The 25,261-nt window shown below is 41.6% G+C and overlaps 1 protein-coding gene across 3 annotated transcripts in view; it reads right to left on the minus strand.

Annotated features, from left to right (window-relative positions):
* Positions 1-447: 447 nt before the first annotated feature.
* The window catches only part of PI4KA (phosphatidylinositol 4-kinase alpha), a 94,742-nt gene continuing 69,928 nt past the window's right edge, over positions 448-25,261 (minus strand). For all 3 annotated transcript variants that reach the window (XM_032764720.2, XM_032764719.2, XM_032764721.2), the window contains 23 exons: positions 24,460-24,618; positions 24,062-24,213; positions 22,203-22,310; positions 21,348-21,475; positions 21,145-21,264; positions 20,393-20,472; positions 20,044-20,237; positions 19,224-19,314; positions 18,390-18,557; positions 17,754-17,807; positions 16,605-16,725; positions 16,196-16,325; positions 12,744-12,814; positions 11,809-11,881; positions 11,371-11,441; positions 10,656-10,765; positions 9,569-9,673; positions 9,025-9,150; positions 8,595-8,715; positions 7,289-7,448; positions 4,645-4,734; positions 3,273-3,356; positions 448-1,130 (listed from right to left, as the gene is read on the minus strand). In XM_032764720.2, coding sequence (XP_032620611.1) covers positions 1,079-1,130; positions 3,273-3,356; positions 4,645-4,734; positions 7,289-7,448; positions 8,595-8,715; positions 9,025-9,150; positions 9,569-9,673; positions 10,656-10,765; positions 11,371-11,441; positions 11,809-11,881; positions 12,744-12,814; positions 16,196-16,325; positions 16,605-16,725; positions 17,754-17,807; positions 18,390-18,557; positions 19,224-19,314; positions 20,044-20,237; positions 20,393-20,472; positions 21,145-21,264; positions 21,348-21,475; positions 22,203-22,310; positions 24,062-24,213; positions 24,460-24,618 — 2,568 coding nt within the window. In that variant the 3' untranslated portion in view covers positions 448-1,078. The remainder of the gene's footprint in view (positions 1,131-3,272; positions 3,357-4,644; positions 4,735-7,288; positions 7,449-8,594; positions 8,716-9,024; positions 9,151-9,568; positions 9,674-10,655; positions 10,766-11,370; positions 11,442-11,808; positions 11,882-12,743; positions 12,815-16,195; positions 16,326-16,604; positions 16,726-17,753; positions 17,808-18,389; positions 18,558-19,223; positions 19,315-20,043; positions 20,238-20,392; positions 20,473-21,144; positions 21,265-21,347; positions 21,476-22,202; positions 22,311-24,061; positions 24,214-24,459; positions 24,619-25,261) is intronic.

Consider the following 25,261-nt stretch of genomic DNA (forward strand, 5'->3'; position numbering starts at 1 on the left):
TGATGATTACCTGTTCTGTTCATTCACTCTGAAGCACTTGGCATTGGCCACTGTCGACAGACAGGCTACTGGGCTAGACGGACCTTTGGTCTGACCCAGTATAGTCGTTCTTATGTCCTGGTTCATGACACATACTACTGCTGCCCTCGAGGAACAAAAATCCTTAAGCATATAGGGAGCTCTGCTTATGTCATTTTAGGGAGCTGAATCCAGGTGCGAGAACCCTGCACAGAAAATATCTTCATAGAAATAATAATCTACCATTTAAAAGTGAATATGCCCAAGGCTGAAAAAGGATTGAGATTGTAGGTATGTGGGAAAACCCCCCCAAGGAACATGAACAGTAGTCACTGTGTGAACTTGCAGAATGATGTGCTAGACCAAACCCAAGCAGCTTACAACCCTTGGATGAAAGTAGATTTCAAAGGATTTGTAATACAGGCACAATTAAGTCTAAGATCTTTATTACATTTTATAGATTAAATATATCTTCAGTAGAGTTTTATTTTTTTTTAAAACACACAAAAGGGAAAAAAATACATTCTTCATGTACATATGAAATACTGACCATGTAGCAGGGACCATAGACAGTGCAAAGTCTTAACACAGATGCAGAGACATCACCACCTTGGATGATTATCATTACTTTTCTACAGTATAATTAGAGCAAATCAACAATTCTTCATTGCTCCAAAGAGAACTTCAAACCCTTCACTTTCAGGGGATTCTACTGGGTGGAGTGTTAAGGATTTTTAAACTCACTATAAAATCCTTGCATTGCACAAAAACTCCCGTACTTCTGAGCTTTACCTCTGAGGATTTACACATTCATAACCAGAAGGGGATGTTCATTTATGATTGCAGCCAACTCCAAGAAAACCACAGAAAAAGTGTATATCCCAGTAGAAAGAGAAACTAATTGGATTTGTTGATTGTTGCTGGGTCCAGTAAAATGTGTACATGCACACGAGACACTGGAGACAGTGAAGCGCGAATGAACAGTTCCTATTACTAGTCTGGAGAAAAGGCATTGGGATGTGACGAGTATCATTTTCCCCAGACTAATTCTCCTCGTCTCTCAGTACGGAATATCATTCTGGTAGTACTGGATCATGTCATATGTCCTACTCCTACAAAACAACAGAAGAATCATGGGTGAATGAGAGGCTATAGAAATGCATCAGGAGATCAACTGCAAACATGAAATCCCAAAGAAACTCAAGATACATGGACGATAACCTCTAATTAAACTTAGACCTCCACATTGAAGGCACTGTGAAAGCAGCATCATGATGAGTAACGCATAACAGTCTTCTCCAGTTCAGACTAGCAGAGCTCATTTGGCACTGATGCCAGTCAGCTGAGAGTACATAGAGAAATCATTCAATAATGTCATGATTAAATCAGCAGGTCCTTTGTTTAAAAAAAGAAAATACTACTTCCCTCTCCACTTAATCCTGAGCTGAATCCCATTAAGTGGAAACTATGCTACAGTACTACATTACAGCTGGGCATGTTAGTGACTACAAGGCTAACCTGAGAGACGCTTTGTCACTGACACTAGGACTGGTGCAGCAACATCAAAAGGAGAGACTGACTTATAACATAGTAAGAGTTACAGCCTCACTAACTGGACTGGCTACGCATAGCTCTGACTAGCCTTCCAACATTGCGAGGCCAAAGAGAAGAACTTCTTTGCACGTTACTAAGGCAAGAAAAAAGGGACAAAGTTGCAATTGTTTTACTAGTTTATGCAATACCAGCAAACAAACTTTCAGTGCTTAGACTTGCAAGAGGCACTTTAGGCAGATTAGATAGGGGAAAGAAATACATAATTCACTTAAGTAGTATTCAGAGTACTGCACAGGGGCAGGGTCACATAAAAATCCAAGTAACCTAAAACAGAATAGGAACAATAACAATGGAAATAGAAGTGATCAGAGTAGCAATAGTGGAAATATTAACAAGGAAACCTAAATATTACTTTTATGTTTGTGACAAAGATGAATCTGACATGATCTTGTATCTTATGCCAAAGTAGGAGTAGAGGCAGCCAACATCAGCTTTTACAATAGGAGCTAAACCTAATATTTAAAATATATGTTTTACATTTAATTTCATTTTCTCTTTAAATCTTTCATAGGATAGCGTAAAACTATTTATGTACCAGGAGGCATGCACACAGGTACCACTGGGTAATGAGTTAACGAGGTTTTGGGGGGTTTATTGTGAAGCCAATGCGGTGCTTGATTCTATTCAGTACAGTAAATACCATATCCCAAGAGAACAAAGTGCACCCAGACTGGCTTGGGTGAGCCAAGCTGCCAAACTGTTGTCTTTGCTCCCCAAGGTGCTGTTCTCTTTCTGAACCATTGTGCATTATTAAACGTCATGTCGAGTAGTCGGATGACTAATGCATCGATGTGATACACAGGTATGAAAAGAAGTTTGATTGGAAAAACAGGAACAGTTATTATCACAGAGAAGGGTAGGTTATACTTTTCTCCACAAATAATAATTTAGCACTTATATAGTGCTTTACATCTTCAAATTGCTGTACCGACAGCAGGTACTACTCTCCTTGTTTTACAGAGATTAAGTGACTGGGCAAGGCAACACAGCAAATTGGTTGCAAAAATTATTTTAAATCCCAGCATTCCTGTCTGTAGGCCTCATGCTCAGTCCAGTAGGCTGTACATGCTGCTTCCTCTGCATATAGACTCCCAGCTTTCTAAAAGGCAACGAGCACGCAGGTCACAATCTCTCTTCATACAGAAAAGCAGGTAAGAGATCCCTGTTGCCAGCCAATACCACTCTTTGGCAACGTTATCCCTGCAAAGATCAGAAAGGATTCCCAACCCTCAAACAGCATGGCACAATTAGCTAAGTGCAATATTAGGGCTGGGGTGCTTGGCTGCCTTGTGAAGCCATCAGGCATAAGTCACTGCTGGAGGCAAACTGCTGAACTTGATTAAGCTATTGTCTGCTATGGTACAGAAAATCCCATGTTCTTTAGACCAGCCAACAGAAACTGCTGCAGACCAGCCTCAGCTTAGCACTACTCTACTCTCACAATAGGGAATATATGGTAAGGTACAGTATGGTCACAAGCTAGGACCGCTATCTTGCATTACCATGAGGTCAACGATTACCGAGCTTTATGCCCCCTATGGTTCAGTAGTTCAACAAAATCTTTAACCCCCTCAGAGGCTAACCAACTAGTGTCCAGTCTAGGGAAGAGACCGGGAGAAGACAGACAGAAGATGCCAGACCTGTTACTGAGGAAGCAGCTCTGAATGATCTTAATGATGAAGTTTGCTGCCTCCCGCTCCGTCATGTTGGGGCTGAACCTATGCCTGTATGGGGGGGGAGGGGGGAAAAGAACGCATTAGCTGTGCTCCTCTGGTTCTTACAGGGGGAAAAAAACAAACAGTTGGGTATTAGTTCTGTACAGATTTTCTCCTGTAGTTATTATTAGCACCCAGTATATTCCACAGACACTGACACTTGAAGAATCACCTTAGTGTTGGTACTCATAAGAGAAGAGACCATTACTATAAAACTGTGGCTGGATTTCCAGAGAACTCTAAGAAAAGGAGAGATCTAACCAAACTCCTTCTCTCTCCCTCTTGCAGCTCCTGCCCTTCAAACATCTATACTTTGGAGACAGTGTAAGATGGGGCTCAGACGGTCTCCTCCCCACTACATGGAATGAACAAATAGCTGTAGGAAACGGTGACTGCAGAGCTAATGCTAGAGTCAGAAGGTTGTGGGTTTGATTTAAGTCCCACGCTAGGAGCTGGACGTACACCAAACTACTGATGTTGTAATGCCGTATTCGGGGAGTGCTGTACTCTAAGAATAACATTTAGATCCTTGGTGCCTGTCCTGGTAAACGTTAAAGATCTCAGCGGCATTTGAGAGAGTGCAGGGGATCATCTTAGATTCTGGACAACATCCCCCTTCTTCAAAGAGGTTCTCTCCTCTGTGGTTACGTGTTTGCTAATGCTGAGCAGTGGAAGCGTTGACTTTCTAACTTCCCCAGGGGTGCTCGACCCCAGCCTACCACCCGAGGCCCACCGCCACTCCACACCTTCTCCCACGAACCCATCCCCCAGCACATCCCACTCTTGCTTTGCCTCTTCCTGCCCCTTCCCCAGCCCCCCCAGCCTCATGCACACAGCTGAACAGCTGATCACCAGCAGGTGGGAGGTGCTAGAGGGGAGGGGAGTAGCTGATTGCTGGGGCCTGCCAGCAGGCAGGAAGCACTGCGGTAGGGGTGGGGGAGGTGCTGATCAGCAAGGCCACCAATGGCTGCTGAGCTCACACTATTTTTTTCCCCATGGGTGCTCCAGCCCAGGAGCACCCACAGAGTCGGCGCCTATGCTGAGCAGTTAAAAGCCACTCTATTTACCTGCACAACCACAGCACTAGTTGAATTTAACTCAGTTTGTGCACAGTGCTTTGAAATCCCTATTGCATGAGAGATGTTATAGAACCATCAAATTCTCCTTGAAAATGCTTATTAGGCCATGTTTGGCTAGGGTAAAACTACACCTGCTCCTACGTTAAGACAAACAGTAGAGGCAATGCTCCTATGGTGAAAAAATAATGAAAGGGTTAACAGACAGCTGCATGACTTACTTCAACAACTTGATCGTCTGCCCTCGGAAACAGGGGAGCCCTGTATCCAACATCAGGGTAACCAGAGAGACGACAGCATCCATGTACGGTCTAGAGAGAGACGGCAAAAAGCAATTAGAGTTCTCAAACTTTTCCTGCCTTTGCTGGGTACAGAGCATAAGCCGAGGAATTCAGCTGGGAACTGGATCACACCTTTTACTGTAATTAAATCTACACAGTTTAATCCTTTTATGTTTGCTGATGGAGCTGTACCGCTGTTCACAGTCTGTCACCCTAATTAAATTACTGCGACAAAGGCAATTTCGCTCCCCTGTGTTTGGCAGCCAGATAAGCAAAATGGTGCAAGATGGATAACAACCTCGGGGAGAATGGTACTAAACAGTATTTGGGTGAAGTAATATTCTTTCGGCAATAATAAAAATGTAATCAGCTGGATCCAACAGCGCACGGCTCTTAAGCCAACAGTGTGGGAAATCCATTAGCATGGTACTATTGCCTAACGCCTCTATCTAGCCCTGCATTACTTACCCCCCACCATTAGGTTTGCCAGTTTTGGTTGGATGTATTCCTGGAGGTTTCATCATACGACATAATCTTTAATTAAAGATTAATCTTTAATTCCTGGAGACTCCAGGACAATCCTGGAGGGCTGGCAACCCTACCCACCATCTACTATGTGAATACTCCCAACATTCAGATGATATTTTTGCCTCAATTCCCAGGCCTGCCAAAATTAACACACTGAACTCGGCTGACATGACAAGTGCTCCCAGACAGACCCAGGTTGGGCTACTAACTGAGGAAGCTTTGATTTTTTAAGTTAGCATCAATAATACTTAGCACTTACAGAGTACATCTTCACTGCACAGTTAACTTGGGCTATTTTACTTGGGTGTTGCCCCTAACCCTTCTCCTGTCCACACATGAAACACTCTCACCCAAGTGGGGTGGTGCTTTCAAACCAGGCTAGCTGGCTCCCCTGGGACTACCGACTAATGCTCGGGCTGGCTTTCACTTTGGCTGGTAACCTTCCCACTTTTCAGTTAGGACGCAGGTTAAATCACTCAAGTGCTGATGATCCTCCAGTTCCTTCCCCCAATTCCTCTAATGTGCCTAGAAGGCAGACAAGTTCTCTCACAATTCAAGGAATAAGAATTGGCTCCACTTAGTGCAGCACAGAAAACAACAGGATATGCTGTCAGAAATCCTAGCAACACACAGTGCCTGTGAGGACACTGACTTGGCAAGGGCTTTGCAGTGCAGCTGCTCAGACCTGGGATAGGCTAACCAGTGCCAATACCCAGAGTAAACTCAGCATCGAAGACATATCCACAGAGAGCTTCCCACAGAAGCATCTCAAACGCGTTCTACAAAAGGTGGGAAATATCAGCCACAGTTTAGACAGAAAAAAATCTGATAGAGAGAGAGATTAAAGGGTAAATTTTCATGAGGGTGGCCCTCAACCTGTCTGAAAATGTACCTTTAATGAATAACCCGAAAGATACACAGTGAGGGCTGGTCTATACTAAAGCTGTAAGTCAACCTAAGTTATGCTACTTCAGTTACCTACGTTACATAACTGAAGTCGACGTAACTTAGGAAACACTCTTCCACCGACTTCACCTCCCCAAGAAGTGGAAGGCGAGTACAGACATCAATGGGAGAGTGCTCTGCCATTGATGTAGCTTGTCTTCACCAGACCCATTAAATCGACACTGCTGCATCGACTGCAGGAGTGCCGATTTAGCTGTAAGTACAGACAAGCCCTGAGATAGTGGCAGAAGGGGGAACAGAATCTAGCTCTCTTAACCACCAATGCCCCATGCCCTATTCAGTAGGCAATATTGCCTCCCTTGCTCAAGTTAGATGGTGCTGGACTGGTGCTAGCACCGAAGTAAAGATTTAAGAAATCTTCATTGTGACTGGCTGGCTGCAAGTTGGACAGCTGGGCTCACCCAACTGTTAACGTGCTTTACAATGGACGTTCTGGCCCCACCTGATACACATCACATCAGCTGGAGCTAAATGTGGTTGTCCTATTAGTGCTGGTGGCAGAGGTTCCAAAGGAATTCAGATTTCTCCATACCCCAGATTATTAACACCATACACACTAAGTCCCACAAAGCAAGGAAAGGGCCACACTTAAAGATCAGCATGGCAGGAATTCCCCCATATGACGTACAAGTATGAAATGAACAAGAAACCAGGAAGCTCAATCAGAATGAGAAGTCAATGCAAACTTTGTAAGAAGCCACCTTGCCACACACTCTGGCATTGTTAGCGAAGAGGAATGCATGTTGGGACAGGCTCAAGCCCATGACAGAGTACTTCCTTTCCCAGATTTTAGATCATATCCATTATCTGCTGAATACAGGCTGATTCCTTACGGCAAGGGCAGAGTTTTCATAGTTCTTCATAGTTCAAAGCAAGGTCTCAGATTTTGGAGTCATGTCTATTATCTAAGGGAAGATTACCACTCTTTTGGGGAGCAATGATTCCATCTGCACAGGACGTGGCCTTCGGATAAGCATGAGATTCAAATGCACTAGGCAGTAAAGAAAGCTAATTGCTGCTTAGCCACTGAATTAGACGTGGAAGCACTCCTGGCTGTGAGCAAATGAGGAGAGATGCAAAGCCTTCTCACCTGACTGCTAGGTACCCCCTGACACACATCTCCATGAACCACTTGAAAGGGGTGGCCTCCATTTTTCCTCCCATTATCATGACCATCTCATCCGTCAGCTTGATGTCTGGTTCCCAGCCCAGATTTCCACCAGGTGAACTTTCAAACATGAAACCAAAATCTGCACACACACACACAAACACATATAATAAACCAGTGAATGTACTGTATAGGTTAATAGGGCACTGATCACTGTAGAAACTAAATGCTTAATTACATCCAAAGAGAACCAGGAATCCATGTGGAGACTTGACCGTAAAACGGAGTCAGCCTATCATGGCTCACCCCCTAAAGAAGGGCTGTCTGTCTTCTGTACAGGCTGGAGTTTCTTTGTGGTTTCAAGCCTTATGTGACAATAGCCTAGCCCGTGGTGACAGTTCGTGTCCCTTTCGTTAGCCATATTTGACCAGAGACTGTGACCATTCCTCTCCCATGCAGACCTCAAATCACTTCCATCCCTGTGTCAGCTCCAGGCTAGATGTAATGCACGCCTTTAAGGGCTACCTTCAAGATCTCCCAGAATCTCTAATTAGTGCAAAATTCCCCTCAATGTCCCACCTTTCCCAGAAATACTCTTTATCCTTCCTGGTACTGTCCCCAAAGTATGGCACAAAAGTCCATGGTTTCTCTGCACATGAGGATACCAGTCATGGAGCTGCTCCAATCTGGCTCCCCTAACAGTGGGGTTAACAGCTGAAAGAGATAATAGAGGTGGGCCCAAGACCTCACATTATGACTACATGTTGTACGCACTCCTATTGCCCTCCTCTGAAGTGTATCTGCAGATGAACTTGGAGTGCATGAATACAAAAGTAAAGATAAAACTTAATGTGAGGTGTTTCACAACTCAGTTCATAAGTAAGCTTCTCATTGACACATTAGTGGAGTTCCATAAACACAAATTCTGTGCAGAGGTTACATAGCCTTGGTTATGTAAACTTACCAGCTAAAGCACAAAATCTAAAAATTACCCATACAGTGATGAAAGAAATCAAATGATACTTCACTAGCATATCTAAAATTTAAAAGCCAACAAGTATTTGCTTAAGGCTGGTAGAAATTTGCAAGTCTGCATTACAAAGCAGCACATACTGTATAGAAATGCACACTTCTTTCAGACATCAGGAAATCTTCCCATCCTTTTGATAATCATGAAATCACTGAACAGAGAATGACTTCAAAAGAGGAGAATTCATTTTTTTAAACAATATCTTGCAGCAGAATGAAAAGGCAGAGACATACAGAGGGCCAAGAGGACACAACTGACCAATATGAATGATGTGCCCCTTTTTGTCCAGCATGATGTTGCCATTGTGTCTGTCTTTAATCTGTAGCAGAAACAGTAGGAGGCTATAGGCAGCCATACTGCGGATGAAATTATATCGAGCCTGTATAAATGAGAAATTAGAACAAATTCAGAAGGGGAGAGCTAGTGTGCTACACCATCCCAAGAGCAGATATAATCTGATAAAGAATTTCTTCCATTTATGGTTACACTATTTTAAATGAATGACATTCTCCAGTACTACAACAGCTTCTGTGCATAGCCTGCTCACAGTTGAGAAGCGGATTATCTGCATCTGACACCATGTACAGTATTATGGTAATAATTATACAATATAGCATCATGGTATTTCTTATAGCCAGAATGCTTCTCAAGTCAACATTTTGCTATGTCTGGCCAGTTGGTATGTTACCTTTTGGAAAGCAAGGGTTGATTCGTCTCCATATTGTCTTGTAAAGTAATCATACATTCCGAAGTCTGTCTGCCTGCCCAGCTGGTCACGGGAGGTGCAGTCAGGAATGCATTCAATAACACCACACTGAAGGGGAAGACAAACAAGGCTGCAAAGCACGTTCCCAACATACATTTCTCATGGCTGATGGCAGCTATACAGATCCCATGGGACACATGGGTAAAAATTTATAGAACACTGAATATACATTTCCCATTTATTCATAAAAAACAATGTCTTGAACTTTCCACCTTTCCTATAACCAACTGACGAGGAGATTCATGACTGCTTCCCAGAGGTACTTCTCTCTGGTGCTCATATAACATATTCTCAAGGGAGAGAGGGTAGGGGTGTCAGAGGCACCAGGAGCCCAGTTAGAAGCTTAGGAGAAGGTGATTTGGGGATAAAAATTCCCTGCTCTAGAGGAATATGGGCTGAAAGAGAGATGCCCCTTTTAACCATGCTTAATTCTGTTCACACTCTGAATAGTTAATCGTCCACTTACCCCTGGGGCTGTGGCCACCACTCTATAGGGGAAGACAAACAGGTCCAGGCCTACCAGCTGAAATATATTCTTGAAGAGATCAATGATTTGTAAAGCTAACATGTCCTGTTTAACAACAAAAGGAGGCATAAATATTAGAGAGGTCATGCAACAAGATCCAACTGGTTATGAAAGTGGTCTGAAGAACAACAGAGCAAAAAAACACTCCACAGAAAGCAAGCAGATGTGTAATTAGTGCTACACTCACTATATCTGTAGAGGAAAAAAGCAAGAGAGGAAAATGCAGTTTGGGTGGGCAGGAAGTCAATGTACACAGATGTCATTAAGGGCTGCTCTACACTACAGGGGAAAATCGATCTTAGATACGCAATTTTAGCTACGTGAATAATGTAGCTGAAGTCGAAGTATCTAAGATCGAATTACTCACCATCCTCATGGCGCGGGATCGATGTCCGCGGCTCCCCCTGTCGATTCCGCAACTCCGTTCGGGTTGGTGGAGTTCCGGAATCGATATAAGCGTGTTCGGGGATCGATATATCGTCTCTAGATGAGATGCGATATATCGATCCCCGAGCAATCGATTGCTACCCGCCACTACGGCGGGTAGTGAAGACGTAGCCTAAGATATGGTATTAACACTGGAGACTTATCTGCTTGCCTCAGATGGGTATTAAAATCCCTGGCATTCCTTGAGAAGAGGAGTAGGAGTAACTCCAACACAGTAGCCAATATTCCCCCTCTCAGTTAAAAAGAAACAGGTTTGAATACATAACACACATCACTTTGGAAGCCACTGCTGCACTACCATTATCTACACTTTTAAATCAAGTTTGCTGTTTGGAGTGTGAGGCTTTAATGGGCATTTTTGGCACCGGATAAAGCTGTATCTTGAACGTATGAGATTTTCTTTCCACCATTTTTCCAGGATGGGGTAATACAGTTCTCCCTCTTCACTATTATGTCTCTGTAATAAACTAAACATTGACTCTAAGAGCCCCAAGGAGAAGTGTACTCACCTGTGATTCTTACTCCCTTTTAAAACACAATTGCTGTCAATCAATTTTCGATTACTATAGAAGCTTTTTACCTGTCTGCAGTCATCGCCCACTTTAAAGATAGCTGCCTGCCAACAGATTTTCTTACTGTCAACCCCTTCTTCTCCACTTTCGTCTATGGAGTCAGAGCGACAACGCAGACCTGCAAACAGAGCACAAAGTAAAATCTGAACATGGAGCTTAATTAGCAGCCTTGAATCACAATAAATGACAGTACTGAAAGCTTAACACTTCACTTGTCTACAGGAGATTTTCTGCATTGCAGGGTGAATTGTACCGAGGAACACTGAATTCCTGAAGACGTTATGTATTCTGCAGTACAGGTGGAATTTATACATACAAATTATATTCCAAAATAGCCCTCATGGTCTGCCTGAAAAGTGCATGTACAAGTCAAGCCCAGGAGATAAAAATCCTTCTGAAATTTCCGATTTTAAAAGGATTGCACAGCCAAATTAACCTGAGTTTCCTTGTTTTCTAAACTACCCAAAGACACTTAATTTACATGCTGGACTTAAAGTCACTGGCAAAATTTCTTTAGTACACAAATATCTGCCCTGTTTTCACAAGATCTGGTTTGCCTCTTGAAACTCAAGCAACAAGCTTATTCCCCCCTGACAATTTACAGAATTCAGTTGAATTGAACCCAGTTTTACTGGAATGATACCATCCACCAAAAGCATGAAATTCCAATGAGTCACTGACTGTTAACTAGTAGTATAAATGGTTAAGAACTATATTACTGACCTTCTTTTTCAAGTTCACTGACTCCACACCATTTAACCTTGAACTTGGCCAAGTATGGTGCTTTTGCAGCACTGAAAGTACAAACACACACATAAGGAAGTTGAGTTCGATGTATCCAACCAACAAAATGTCCTAGAAAAGACCTAAATATTGTAACTAAGATTATCCGAGGGACAAAACATGATGTTGCCTCTGCACGTGAAAGAGACAAGGGAGGTGAGGTAGTATCTTTTATTGGACCAACTTCTGTTGGTGGTAGGTACAAGCATGAGCTACTCCTCTAACACACTGCTTCCTTTCCCAGACCAGAAAAAGAGCTGTGTGTAGCTTGAAAGCTGTACCCTCCACCAGCAAAAGAGTTGGTCCCGTAAAAGATATTACCTCACATACCTTGTCTCTTTCATATCTTGGGAACACTACAACACCACTACAAATTACCTCTGCATAGGAGTTCCGGACTTGTAGTCAATATCCAAAACAATCGCTTCAGGATTGCTGGGCAAGTAACAGCCTACAAAAGGGGAGAAGAGAAATTGATAGACATGAAGTAAATTCACCAGCTACCGTGACAGAGTAAAGTTATACAAGTTTGCTAATACATTGATTTCATGTAGTTTTAAAATCTATATTGAAGTTAGTAATGTATCCATTTCTATCTACCACCATAGGATAGTCTAGAGGCTGTAGCCTGCAGTCTTGTAAAGGACACAAGATACCTTTTAGATTGGTCATTAATTGACAGATAAAACTTATCCCTCAGAAAATCCCTCTTAAGTACTGATATGGTGAGGGCCCCGGTAATGGACACAGGGTACAGAAATAAGCATGGGTTAGAGAGGTTTCCTTCTAAAAGTTTTAAAGGTGAGATTCAGAGGGAAAAAATGTGTCTTGGAGCAGTAGAGACTTTCAAAGTATAGGATATGTATAGAAGGGATAGAGGGCAGGGAGAGGGAAGGGCAGTTAGATGGATGTTTCTCATCCCTGAAAACTTATTTCTTCACATGCATAGCCTGCCACCCATCATCTACTAGGGACACGTGACACAAAGCAAAAGGTTTTCTTAACCTCGCTCTTCAATTGCACTGCTCCCTTCATGTCTGTCCTTCATGCTCTTTGGGGCAGGGATCTTCATATCTGGATTGTGACATGCCATGCACACTGTTGGTACTATACAAATATTTGTGCTACCATGTTCATGCTTAGCTTGACAAGAAACAATAGAACAAGTCACTTCTTAGCCCCAGGCAGCAAAAATATTAAAAGAGGCAGAGAAGAGACCAATTGTTATGAAATTCTCATGAATCACTCCTATAAAACACAGTATTCATGCTAAATGCAAAAGGAACAGACAATACAATTAGACCACTTCTTACCAGGCTGCACTTTCACCTCAGACAGAGCACTCAAACAAGCTTTCTTTCTTTCATCTCCTTTAGGGAATGGCCTGGGAAGAGAGAGAATTTATTTTACTTGCTGAAGTCTGCTGTTATTCTAGGAAGAAACATTTGTTTTGTTTGTTTAAATGTGAAATAATCTCTTACTGCACTGCTGCAGCTTTATACACACTAATTCAGTATCAATTCTGAACCTTTTCCTATACTAATACTTTTAAAGCCTTTTCCTTTTAAAAAAAATTCTTCTTTTACCTCTGTGCAGAACACTGGCTAGGAAAGGTAGTAACATACTGTATAGTAGCTGGCAACAAGCCTTAGTAGTCTATTTCCCTTCTCTCCCCAGTTGAAAGGCCACCTGGGAGTATAATTTTAATTTTCCAAGTGTGTGTGGGTGGGTGAAGCTAGCACCCTAGCAATCTGGTGGCAAATGGGCTGCATGTTTTCCAAGCATAAGATATAAAACAGATCCTTAAATGGCTGAGCTACATGCCCACAATACATGATCACAGGAAGAGGAGTTTCTCATATGCGCAGGCTCCAAGTCCTTTTCAGAACTGGCCAGGAAATCCTTGGGTTCAAAGCCCTCTCAAAGGCCTGCAGCCCTTATCAGTGCTTGTAGTTTACAGAGTACCCAACTGTGTGCAATCATAAATGGCTTTTCCTTGGCAGTCATAGAAAAGCTCTACAGAACAACTTAACATGATTAACGTGAAGCTGCCCAGACAAAATAGGAAATCTGCCTGTATGCCACATAATGCACTCTAAACCACGGGTTCTCAAACTGGGGGTTGGGACCCTTCAGGGGGTCATGAGATTATTACATGGGGAGTCGTGAGCTGTCAGCCTCCACCCCAAACCCCGCTTTGCCTCCAGCATTTATAATAGTATTAAATATATAAAAAAGGGTTTTTAATTTATTGGGGGGGGGGGCGCACACAGAGTCTTGCTATGTGAAGGGGTCACCAATACAAAAGTTTCAGAACCACCGCTCTAAACCAAGATCCTTGAATTCTCAATCCGGGCTCCCATCCAGCACAAAGGGAAATGAGTGCTTTGCAACACTTAACAGCCACTCTGGTTGATTAAACAATTAATTTATAAGCTCCAGAGTTCTGTTCAGCCAAGGATGATCATGGTTGTGACCTGCCGGCAAAAGTCTCTGACTCAAGTGCACAGGGTGTAGATACACCTGCAGTGGAAGGCATGTGTGTGCAATCCCTTGAAGGAGAAAAGGGTGTTTTATTGGTATAGCTTACTCTATAAATGTACTAGAATAAGATATACCCAGCATAAGCACCTTCTTACCACTGCACTAGGGGACTGCAGTGCTTTATCTATATTGGTGTCTAAACCAGGATCAATAAAGTGATACAAAACCTGTGTGTTGACAGGTCGTAAGCCATGTAAATAGCAAAATAGCATCAAAGGCCTGAATTAAACAAGTTCAGGCTTGTCTATACAGGGAAATTTACCAGTATAATTATACCCCTTATAGTTCAACCACTATAACTCCCGTTATGGGCATTTATTCCTGAATAAGAGCATCTTTTTCTGGTTTAGTTTAGACCACTTTCAAAGCGACAGACAGGCAAAATGTCTGTGTAATTAGTTTTCTAATTTGTTCATGCACTTACCAACACTGCAGGTGAAAATTGGATAACTGGAAACATAAATTATAAATTAGCATGTAAATTTCCCAATTTGCACATGCAGTCATGGCAAATGTCTGTGGATATTAGGCACGCAATTGCACACTTACAATGATGTGCAAGTCAAGTATCTGAAAGGCGTTCTTTATGGTATGCAGCTAGGTGGTACAGTGGGTTACTGCACCACTTCTCCTTTCTGGAGACCAGAGTATAGCACTTAGGACATTCAATCATGCTAGGTCATATCTTCATTCACATTTGTGCCCTTTACAAACACCCCACATGATCCATCACATTATCTGAACTCTTTGCTTAAGAGGTGCCTGGAATGGAGTAGAAGATGGAAATGCCTGCAAAATGCCTACCTGGTTAAAGCCAGTGCTATTAAGCTATTTACTCATAACTTTAAAACAATAAAAATGAGTGGGACATTTACTCAGGCACCAATGCTTTCAGGAGCTAAGGCAGAAATGGCCCCTTTAAGCCCATCCTAACGTATCCAACCTTTCAACACACATAAAAAAGTCTCCTCATGTCTGGTGACTCCTGCGACAGTTGTACCACTTGGTCTGATCTTCCTGTATTAATAAATGTTAATGTTAATTAACAGTTAGCAAAATTTCAATTTAAAAAGTAAAACCAATTTGTTTTTACAGGGAAGATATTCTGCATTACTTTCAGCTACTTTCCATGTCAGAGAATGTTTTAAAATGTTTAACAAAAGCGCACACTTAGGTTATGAGCTTGTGTGCTAAGCCACTGCCATCCTCTGGCAAACTTTAAAAAAAGTTACATTATGTACTTTCACTGCACTTCCTTTCTATTATTACTGTTGGTTTCCAGAACCTCTGTGAACAGAAGCTTCATGTTCATTAAGTGATAACAAAATCCAGTGCGAGACATCACAATCTACCTCCATTAAAGCTGGTCTGCTGCTCCAGAAACAACATATAAACAGCACTTTATGAATAAGACAGAACACTGCTACGTATGCAGGATAAATCTTCTTTTACCGTACACACAGAAATGTCTTTGTGAAGAGGAGATTTTAGTAAAATATAACATGTATCATTTGCTGGAGCACATCTGTGGTTCTTTAAATCCAAAACAAAATGCTTCCAGCAAGCTGTAATTTGCAAAAATAATGGAAAACCCTGACATACCTACATACTTCAGTGCTGCTTTTCCTGCGTGAAGCAAGCTTTCCTAACTTTCCAGGAGAATGCCTCTAACCTAGCCAAATGCCCATTTTAATGAGGCAGATGACACTAACTAGGCCTGTGGGATTTGTTCTACTGGCGCAAAAGCATCAGTTGTTTTACCATTTTCATTCCTGCCTAGCTGTACTTTCCTACTCAACGTCATTCCACCAACACTGAACTCCCAATGCCTGCTTGCAAAACAAAGATAAATCAGATTAATTTAAAAACCAAAGTTCAATCTATCACCATTTCTTTATGGACCAAACTGCAATGCATATTTCAGATGGTGGGGCTATAAAAACAGTCACTGCTTACTTATAGTTTACCCAGGTCTGACCAGATACTAATCAATAGAAATATAAAGCAAAACAAGCTTTTGTATCTTACTAGCACAGATCCATAAGCTGCTGGGAAAATTTATTTAACTTTTGATACACCAGTATTTTTTTTTTTTTTCAAATCTTTCTGGGAATTCATGGTCTCAGATCCCACCCAAAGCAAAGCTTCCTATTCAGGACAACAGTTATTTGCAGAATAGGGAGCTATACAACAGCTCAATCTCCCAAACTCCCACACTTACTTGATGATGGCTGAAACATTGGTGATTTTATTAAAGAAATCAAATTCCCGTTGATAGAACTCCTTGGCCGGCCCAGATAATGAACTGGTTATCTCTTCTACTAGCTGCTCCAGCAGTTCCCCGATGTCAGCTGCATATGTAACCAAAAGAAGCAAGCCTGAGTAAAATCTGTGACACGTACCCAGAAAGACATAACTAATAGAGGGGAAAAAGGAGATTTTCCTTTGAATCACAAACACAAGCATGCATGCACCTACTTCATTGAATTCCACAAGAAAAAAAACCTTCAACAAAATGGGTCTTATCTGCACAAATAGAAGTTCATAACTCCCGAGAAAAAAAAGATGGGGGAGATTCAGTCCATGAAATAAGGAATAGGAGAGATTAGGCCCAAGCATACAGTACTCACGATCTTTCTGGTGTCCCTCTTCATCCAGGAAGATATTGGTTTTCATGTTCCAGATAAACTGGTGAGCCAAAAGCTGGGATTTGGCAGCCGCCCACAGGATGTATTCCCTAACATAGCCCATCTGCGACAGTACAAATTCACAGTCACCCAGAAAACTAGTGCCACAACTTAATCCCCTCAGCATCATCTAACCTTCACATCTGAATATATTTAAAGACTGGAAAGAGAAGACAATGGCGATGTCTTTGAGTGCTTTTCTAGGAACATGAAGGTGGCACTGTGATCCGGTGGACAGGGCACTGTACTAGGAGCCAGGAGGCCTAGATTCTATTCTCGGCTCTGTCACTGACCTGTTTTTTTTGGGAAGAGTCACTTCAATCTTTGTGCCTGTTTCCCTTCCTTCGTTCAAGAAAGGGGTTAACACGTTCAGGGCAACTAAGTCCTTTCTAAAGTGCTTTCTGTGGCTAAAGTCTTATGACTCCACGGGGCAAGATTTCCTGATATGATGCATTAATGCAATGCACAGCATAATCAACGACAGTAGGACATCTGGATCCACTGGCACTAAACTTAAAGAAAAACTACACATGGTCACCTACACTACTGGTTTAAGGACATTGCATGGACCAAAATATAAATACTTTGTGGGTGAATGGGAATGCTTGTATATCTGAGAACCAATTCCTGTGGGTCTACTATAGAGCCAGTTTTGCCCCAGGCTCCAACATGAACAGGATATAACCTGGTATCTATGTAGTACATCTGTGTAGGTATCACTTTGCATTTTTAAACCTCTAGCTCCTCTCTGTTGTTAGTAATAGCTATTGCCAACTACATGCCGGGGTACAGAAAGCTTGCTCATGCAGACTCCTCTGATTCTATGATGGGTTATCGATACAGGGAACTTCACTTCTATTGAAGGCTACTTATAAGTTTAATATACATGGGCTATGCAGATTAAACAGGTGCCTTTGAAACACACCTGTCTCTAAACACCATCACTTTTGTTACAGATACTGGATATGAAGCAGCATCATTCTAATCCTAAATTGTGGCTATTCTGCTTCTCTTAATTCAGAGCTATTAAAACGTCTTTTGAAAACGCTCTGAACAAAACGTCTGAATCATGCAGTATTTATATACTCTCACCTTATCGTAGCGAAGGGCTTGCACAATCTGTGGAATGTAGAATAAAATGGCATCCTAAAAAAAGAAAAAAAAAAACAGAAATCAGTTAGTTTTTTGCTACTGTCAAGGTAAAAATGTTTTTTTTAAAAAAAATGCATGGACATCAGGAATTTCATTCTTCATTCAACTGAAAGTGCATGCCCATTTCCTTCTGCCCACACAGCCCCAGCAGAAACGCTATTAACAGGGCTGATGAACACGTAGTATTTTACAGACCCTTGTAACTATTCTGACAAGTATTTAAAAACCCCAGCTTTCCACAGTTCCAGAGAGAACACCTTTCACTGAAGGAAAGCAACTTTACTCATAGGAACAGTTTGAGACACACGCAGTCTTTAAAGATACAGACCAAGTACTACAGCACAGAACAATGACTGACTGCAAACACACTACAAAACAACTGAACCAAGATTATATAGGACAATCAATGCTGATTCCCAAATGCAGCTTCATCTACTTTATCTTCCCACTATAATGAGTCAATTTAACAGATTTCTTTTATTTCTTCAGACTAATGAAATTATGCATAAAACCCAAAAGTCCTAATTGAACATGAACAGGTTCTCTCCAGATCTCTCCTGGAACATAGTCTCTTACCGGAGGGAAGGACCGCAGGACTTTAACTCCATACTGAGCTGTTAGAGGATGAGGTGGGTACATGCTTGAAAAATATGAAAGGCCAGTAGGTGGATCTGTTGGTGCCCAGCACAGAACATGGCTAAGCTCAGGGGCATCTGCATCAATTGTGTGCCATGTAACCAGGTACTGTAAGCAGAACAAGGAGCCGTATGAATTTACAGGCCCAAGATAATTTTTGGTGCAATACACACCAGGGATAAATTTGGCTCACAATGTCTAATTATAAAACTATAACCTATTCTGCTACGATAGAGAAAAAAGTGATGCATGAATCAATTTTTGCAAATTAAATGTTCTGCATCTTTAGGTGCAGTATTAAATAGTAAAAGGCATTTAATTTTCAAGCACAAACATGGTACCATTTAACCACTAACTGGTCTCAGGTTGAAAAATCACCAGGTACAGTAATTTACACATATTGAACTGGAGATCAGGTCAACAAAAACAGGGATACAGCTGTTGAATCAAATCTTCCTCCACCCCAGAGCTGGTCCACTGGCTATATTATTTATGAATGAATTTTAGTGTATTGTGGGAAGTTTCATATACTTTGGGGAACATACTTTGTAACAAGATGTGAGCACAACTCAGCAACCACATAACCTTGTTTGTGTAACCCTCATCTGCACATCTTATTTCCCTACCTATGGCTGCAGCTCTCACTTGCTGAGTCACATTTACAATTACAACGTGAGTTTTTCAGAGTAAGGATTGTGTGTTTCTGTATGTCTGTGCAGCTCTTAGCAGAATTTGGGCACTGTTATAATACAAATGACTGTTAAAATTAATTACCTTTATTGCTTCAGGTACATCACTAACAGCTCCTGGGTCCAACCGAACCAGGCGGGTCACTTCTGTTCCAATAGCTTCAGTGTTTTTAAATCTAAGCGTAACCAGGAATGTGTATGTGTTAGTAGGTCACGGTGAGCTAAAATTCTCACTTCTACTTTAGTGAAGAGAACAGTTAGAAACAGGAACACGCATACTTTAACAACAGAAATGCCCCATATAAAATCCATGTGCAATAAGGGACAAACATGCTGGCAAAACTTACAAGTTGGTCAGAAACATCTAACCTCCTTTTGCTCATGTTTATCTTCACACCACTAGTTGGCTCAGCCAGTCACAAACTTCCTGGCTGAAGAATTCTCTCTGGAACTCTATGGAAGCCTGTCTCCACAACTCTGCTTGTGTTGCAAGAGACAAAGTATTTCCTTTCCCTTCAGGGGTTAAGCAAGTTACTTCTGTTGTCTTACTTGTTTTAAGGCTCAAACCAATTTAAGGCTAAAAACACTCTGAAAAGAGATTTCTAATTCAGTTTCAACTCTGTGCCCACTGGTTGATGAAACAGTGTGAAGTTGGTTTAGCTGGAATGGTCTTCAAACATTACATCTGGGCTTTATGGTAAAAGAATTGAACTCAGGCTCCATTAAAGCCTCCTAATTACTATTGAAATGGGTTAGGATCTTCAGTAGACTAAATCTTATTGTTTAATGGTCTCAGCCAGGAGTGCAGGGATGTAAGAGGGGTAAGGAGGTGGTAAATGTGAATGCTTGCCTTGAGTATTTACTATGCAGCTGAGGGAATTATATTGTTTTGAGTTGCATCTCACCTGGTAGGCAGTTGCACAGCAAGATGAGGGGAAATGCTCCAAGCCAAATTCACATTATCCTTCCACTGTTTCTCAGTTAGAGTGATGTATTTAGATCTCCAGTTTGCCACGGTGTTCTCTGCAGTTTGATCCAACTCCAGTTCAGGGGAGGAGAGTGGGTTGTACCAGGTGATCAAACGCTCAATCTCAGTAGCCTGAGGACAACACAAAAACAAATTGCTTTCTGGATGTAGAGAAAACATTCCAGGTTTTTCTCAAATGCTAGTTTAGTCTATTTGTGCTACAACAACTACAAGAAGTTAGAAATCCATTTCACACCCATGCGCTTGTGAAACAAACCATCGCCTACCAGCAATGAGAGCAGCAGTGTCCTCCGTTTCATGTAGTATTTGTGGAGCTGGGTACCTCTGTTAGTCTTCTTAGACATCCCTTGAGAAAAGAGGGAGAAAATATATTGAGTCGCTTTTCTACAACTACATTAAATGCAGCTTTCAAATTGTCCCTTACTGGCAGTCTCAGCAGACAGGAGGAGGACTGAAATGGCATGGAACGCTCCTAAGCTGGGACTGAGTACACTGGCAGGGTGATAGGAAGAAGCCTGCACTGCAGCTGCATGTAGTGTTCTTGTTCTATGAATATGCCAAGTCTACAAGGCTATCAATCTGGCACCTTCACCAGCATTACGTCCACTTTAATAAACTTATAAAAATAATAACCAGCAGCTTGCAACTGTACAAATGTACATTCAGGCACCTGACAAGCTCACATCCACTTGGCTGTCCAAGGCCTCTGGCACACTGATGAACAATAAGCAATTTCCTCTCAGGAATTTAAGCTACCGTAGCCTCTGGTCTTAAATTATCTGCATTATACAACTGAATGGTCTGGAGAAAAAAAATTGCTAGTTTCAAAACTTTGGTCTTTGCTCTCAGTGAGGCACACCTTTCCTCAGCTTTTTGCAATAACAGTCAAGTCACTTGACTCAAGTGTAACATCAGTAAAACCTGAGCCAAAATGTTAAATGCAAATATTGGCCTTAAATGACATTGAATGGAAGTGTACTCTATGGTTAGATAAGTAGCTAGTGACAATTAAAGAGACCTGATTTTTTGGAGATGGTCGACATGCCACTGGACAATGGGTAAGTATTTATCCATCCCTGTGTGGCCTGCTGCCGAGATCCAACGGTGATATCCAGGTTACTCCGGTTGTCTTGATTATCTAAAATAAAACAAACTGTTTACACACAGAACCAAATAATCAAAGAAGCAAAAAGGGTTTGACACTGCACATAAGGAACTCACCAGGAGGCACCAGCTGGCTGGCTGTTAAATACTTCTTATCAGAGAACATGGCAGTCCAAAACTTGATCAATATGCTGATATCTTCACGTAGCCTCTTCTCCCCTTGTGTGGGGAACTTTGGGGGATAACTTAAAAATATATATAGATGTAAATGATTATAATGCAAGACACTAAAAAAAGCTTTATGTTTTTTCTTCAGACCGGGGGCAACGAGTGAGCACAGATTAAGTCTCATTGTGTTTTACTCTTACACCTTGAATCTATCGCACTGGGATGTGCAACCTTCCTATAAACTTCTGAAGGGTGAAAAAGCAGCCTCTTGAGCTCTATGAATAACATAGAATTAAAAACTTTGACATACTTCTTGCCATCCTACCACTGTCACATGCTGCTGTCACTTATATTATTTTAGATTGCACCCATGCCAGATACTAAAAAGGAACATTTGTCCACATATTGTATAGGGGTACATTTTCAAATGGGAGTATAAATTTCAGTAGCACGCTCTCAATGGCTTTCATGGGAATTCCATGTCTAAAATCCTTTGAAACCCTGAAAATGTATCCCAGTAGTGTCTGTAATCTTCAAAACTAAACAGATTAAAAGAAATTTGGATTTTCCCTAACCATTAATTACTTTATGACTTCTTGAGTATACATAATGAACAGTGTAGAAGCACAGGTGTCATGGAAAACGGCTTTTTTGTATTAATAGATAAATATAGAAAAGAGTTAAGTCAAATATCAGAATAAAAACAGCTCCTATTATGAAGTATTCTTAGAGGTTTTAAAAAAAACAACAAAAAAACTAATCACACCTTTCTTGCAGAATTGGTGAAAAGAAAATAAATAGTACCTGAAGTAATCAAAGGCAGTAGAATAAATCTTCTCTCTTAAGACATTGCGAATGGTTGCATTTGGAACGACATCAGCATGCAGCAGAAACAACCCGAGTGTCAGCAACCTAAAGTTCAATATATACAGAGCATGTGAAGACAACTCTTGCACTCTAAATTGCTAAGAACATAAGAACAGCCATACTGGGTCAGACCAAAGGTCCATCTAGCCCCGTATCCGGTCTTCTGATAGTGGCCAATGCTAGGTGCCCCAGAGGGAATGAACAGAACAGGTAATCATCAAGTGAGCCATCCAGTCGCCCATTCTCAGCTTCTGGCAAACAGAGACTAGGAACACCATCCCTGCCCATCCTGGCTAATAGGCTCCATGGACCCATCCCTCCATGAATTGATGTAGTTCTTTTTAAAATCCTGTTATAGCCTTGGCCTTCACAACATCCTCTGGCAAGGAGTTCCACAGGTTGACTATGTGGTGTGAAAAAAATACTTCCTTTTGTTTGTTTTAAATCTGCTGTCTATTAACTACATTTGGTGACCCATAGTTCTTGTGTTATGAGGAGGAGTAAAAACACTTCCTTATTTACTTTCTCCACACCGGTCATGATTTTATAGACCTCTATCATATCCCCTCTTAGTCGTCTCTTTTCCAAGCTGAAAAGTCCCAGTCTTATTAATCTCTCCTCATATGGCCGCCATTCCACACCTCCATTATTTTTGTTGCCCTTTTCTGAACCTTTTTCAGTTCCGATATATCTTTTTTGAGACGGGGCAACCAAATCTGCATGCTGTATTCAAGATGTGGGCGTACCATGGATTTATACAGAGGCAATAAGAGATTTTCTGTCTTATTATTTATCCCTTTCTTAATGATTCCCAATATTCTGTTTGCTTTTTTGACTGCCGCTGCACATTGAGTGGATGTCAGACCATACTAAGAACTATGGCACTGCCCAAGCGTGAACGGACTTCTTTAAGCAAAAGATGAACTATTTCAAGACAAAACGTAAAATAAAACTACATATCATGGACTGAACAGAAATCTGGTGTATGTGGGTGCAACTCAATTCTCTTCAGAGCTGAGTTCCTTCTACCAGGTCTAGGGACAGTTAAATATGTAATGTATGAATTTGGCTTTGTGTGTCGAGTACTTCAGAGTAATGCAAATGTGAACTAAAAGAGAGGGAAAAAATCCTTTTTTTAAAAAAAGCAGAAAACAAAATCATGAAACATTTTCACCCTGCTAAGTACCGCACTTCATGGCCAAGGCATGTGACATACATTTTACATAAAGGCTGCCCGTTTGTTTTGTTGGAATGAAGGCAGCACTAGTCAAAAATAGGACTTTACTGCGTCATCTTTTTATTGTGGTGATGCAGGATGAATTATCTGAAGAGATTCAATGGAGCCAGATCTCTCTCTCACAATCTGGGCAAACCGCATTTCCTTCACCATCAACCTGTTCCTGAAACTACGGCTGGAAGACAATTGGACATGAAAATATTCAAGCTAGTAATCCAGAAAAATGGATACAATAGTTCTGCCAAATGATCTCTGGGGTGATGCATGAATTACACCAGAGACTGATGCAAAACGCCCGGTATTTGGGGTTAAAAAAAAAAAAAACAAAACACTTTCAGAAGTGCCTAGAATGACTTAAGAAGCTAAGTCAAACTGACTTTTAATGGACTTAGCCTCCTGTGTGCCTGAGTCACTTCTGAAAATGGGACTTAGTCTACTATGTCATTCTAAGCACTTCAGAAAGTTTTATTCTTTGAAATAAAGGACAAGTCCTATACTCGGCATTTAGTTCTTCGTCATCGTACTCCACACTCCTTCTAAGAGAATAAACATCACTCACTTGAAACGGGGTCCAATAGCTGCCACGTGTCGGTTCAAACTGCTCTCTGCCCCTCCAATATTCAGAGATAGGGATCGCTGCAACAGGCTGGAGAAGATCTCAACCTGATCAGAACTGCAGTACTTGGCTATTTCAAATCTCTGCACCAGAAACTGAGGAAACAAAAAACAAACGAAAAATGTAGCTCAACAAAACCAGAACCCACCCTGCATTCCTCCCACTCTTATGCACCTCTGCAAACATGAAAATGTTGCCCCACACTAGGCACAAAAGTACTACAACCATGAACAGTGCTACTGGTCCAAAGGCACAGAGCAGCTCATTCTTGGTGCCTGGTGCCTGCATCCTCCCATCTCATCATTATCCGAAGTGTAACACTGCAGAAAGGGGGTACTTGCATCTATCCAGATGTAATGTGGTGTGACCTCTGGAGGGCAAGGCCGTGGCTGACTCTCTTCTGAAGCAGCTAATGGATCTGCTTCTTTCTGCTCAGCGGAAAACAGGCCAAATTTCTGCTCCACTGTCATTTGCCAGGCTCCTGCCATTTCTCGCATGAACTGTGAAAACAAAGATTAGTGTTTACTGCTCTGAGTGTGTTTACTTGTTTGCAGGACCTAACCTCCTTCTTTGCATTAGCATGGAGCACACTAGATCTGAACACCCCACAACATCTGAAACTTTGAAACTCATTAGAAAGGTATGGGGCTGATAATAGCTCCCTGCACATATTGGGAACTTCTTCCTAAATTACCTGAGAAAAATGCCGGTTCTCAGTCATTGTAGCTGTTTTGACATGCAGTGGTTTCAGCATTTCACTGGCTGCCACTACACTGAGGAGTTACCACACCATTACTGCTAGATTTAGTCACATTTCAAGAAGTACAGCTGTTTAGCCCGTTACAGGAAAATAATAGCTCTAAAAAACATATCCTGTCATTCAGGGTATTAATGCCAGAAACAAAATGGCATTGCTAGCCAAGTTCCTTTCACTCCTCAGAAGAGGTGTTAGGGCAAAGCAAGAGAAAGGAAAACTCAAGCCTGGTTTATGTACAAAAGTTGCATCAGTTTCTTAAATCGGTGCAAAACAGTTGTAGAGACGACACACTTATTTCAGTTTAAACCAGATTTATTTAAGATAAACTGAAATCAGATACTTTGAAACCAAAATAAGAGTGTTCATACTGGAGTTTGCAACAGTTT

Source organism: Chelonoidis abingdonii, chromosome 22, assembly GCF_003597395.2.
Source record: "Chelonoidis abingdonii isolate Lonesome George chromosome 22, CheloAbing_2.0, whole genome shotgun sequence".
Lineage (NCBI taxonomy): Eukaryota > Metazoa > Chordata > Testudines > Testudinidae > Chelonoidis > Chelonoidis abingdonii.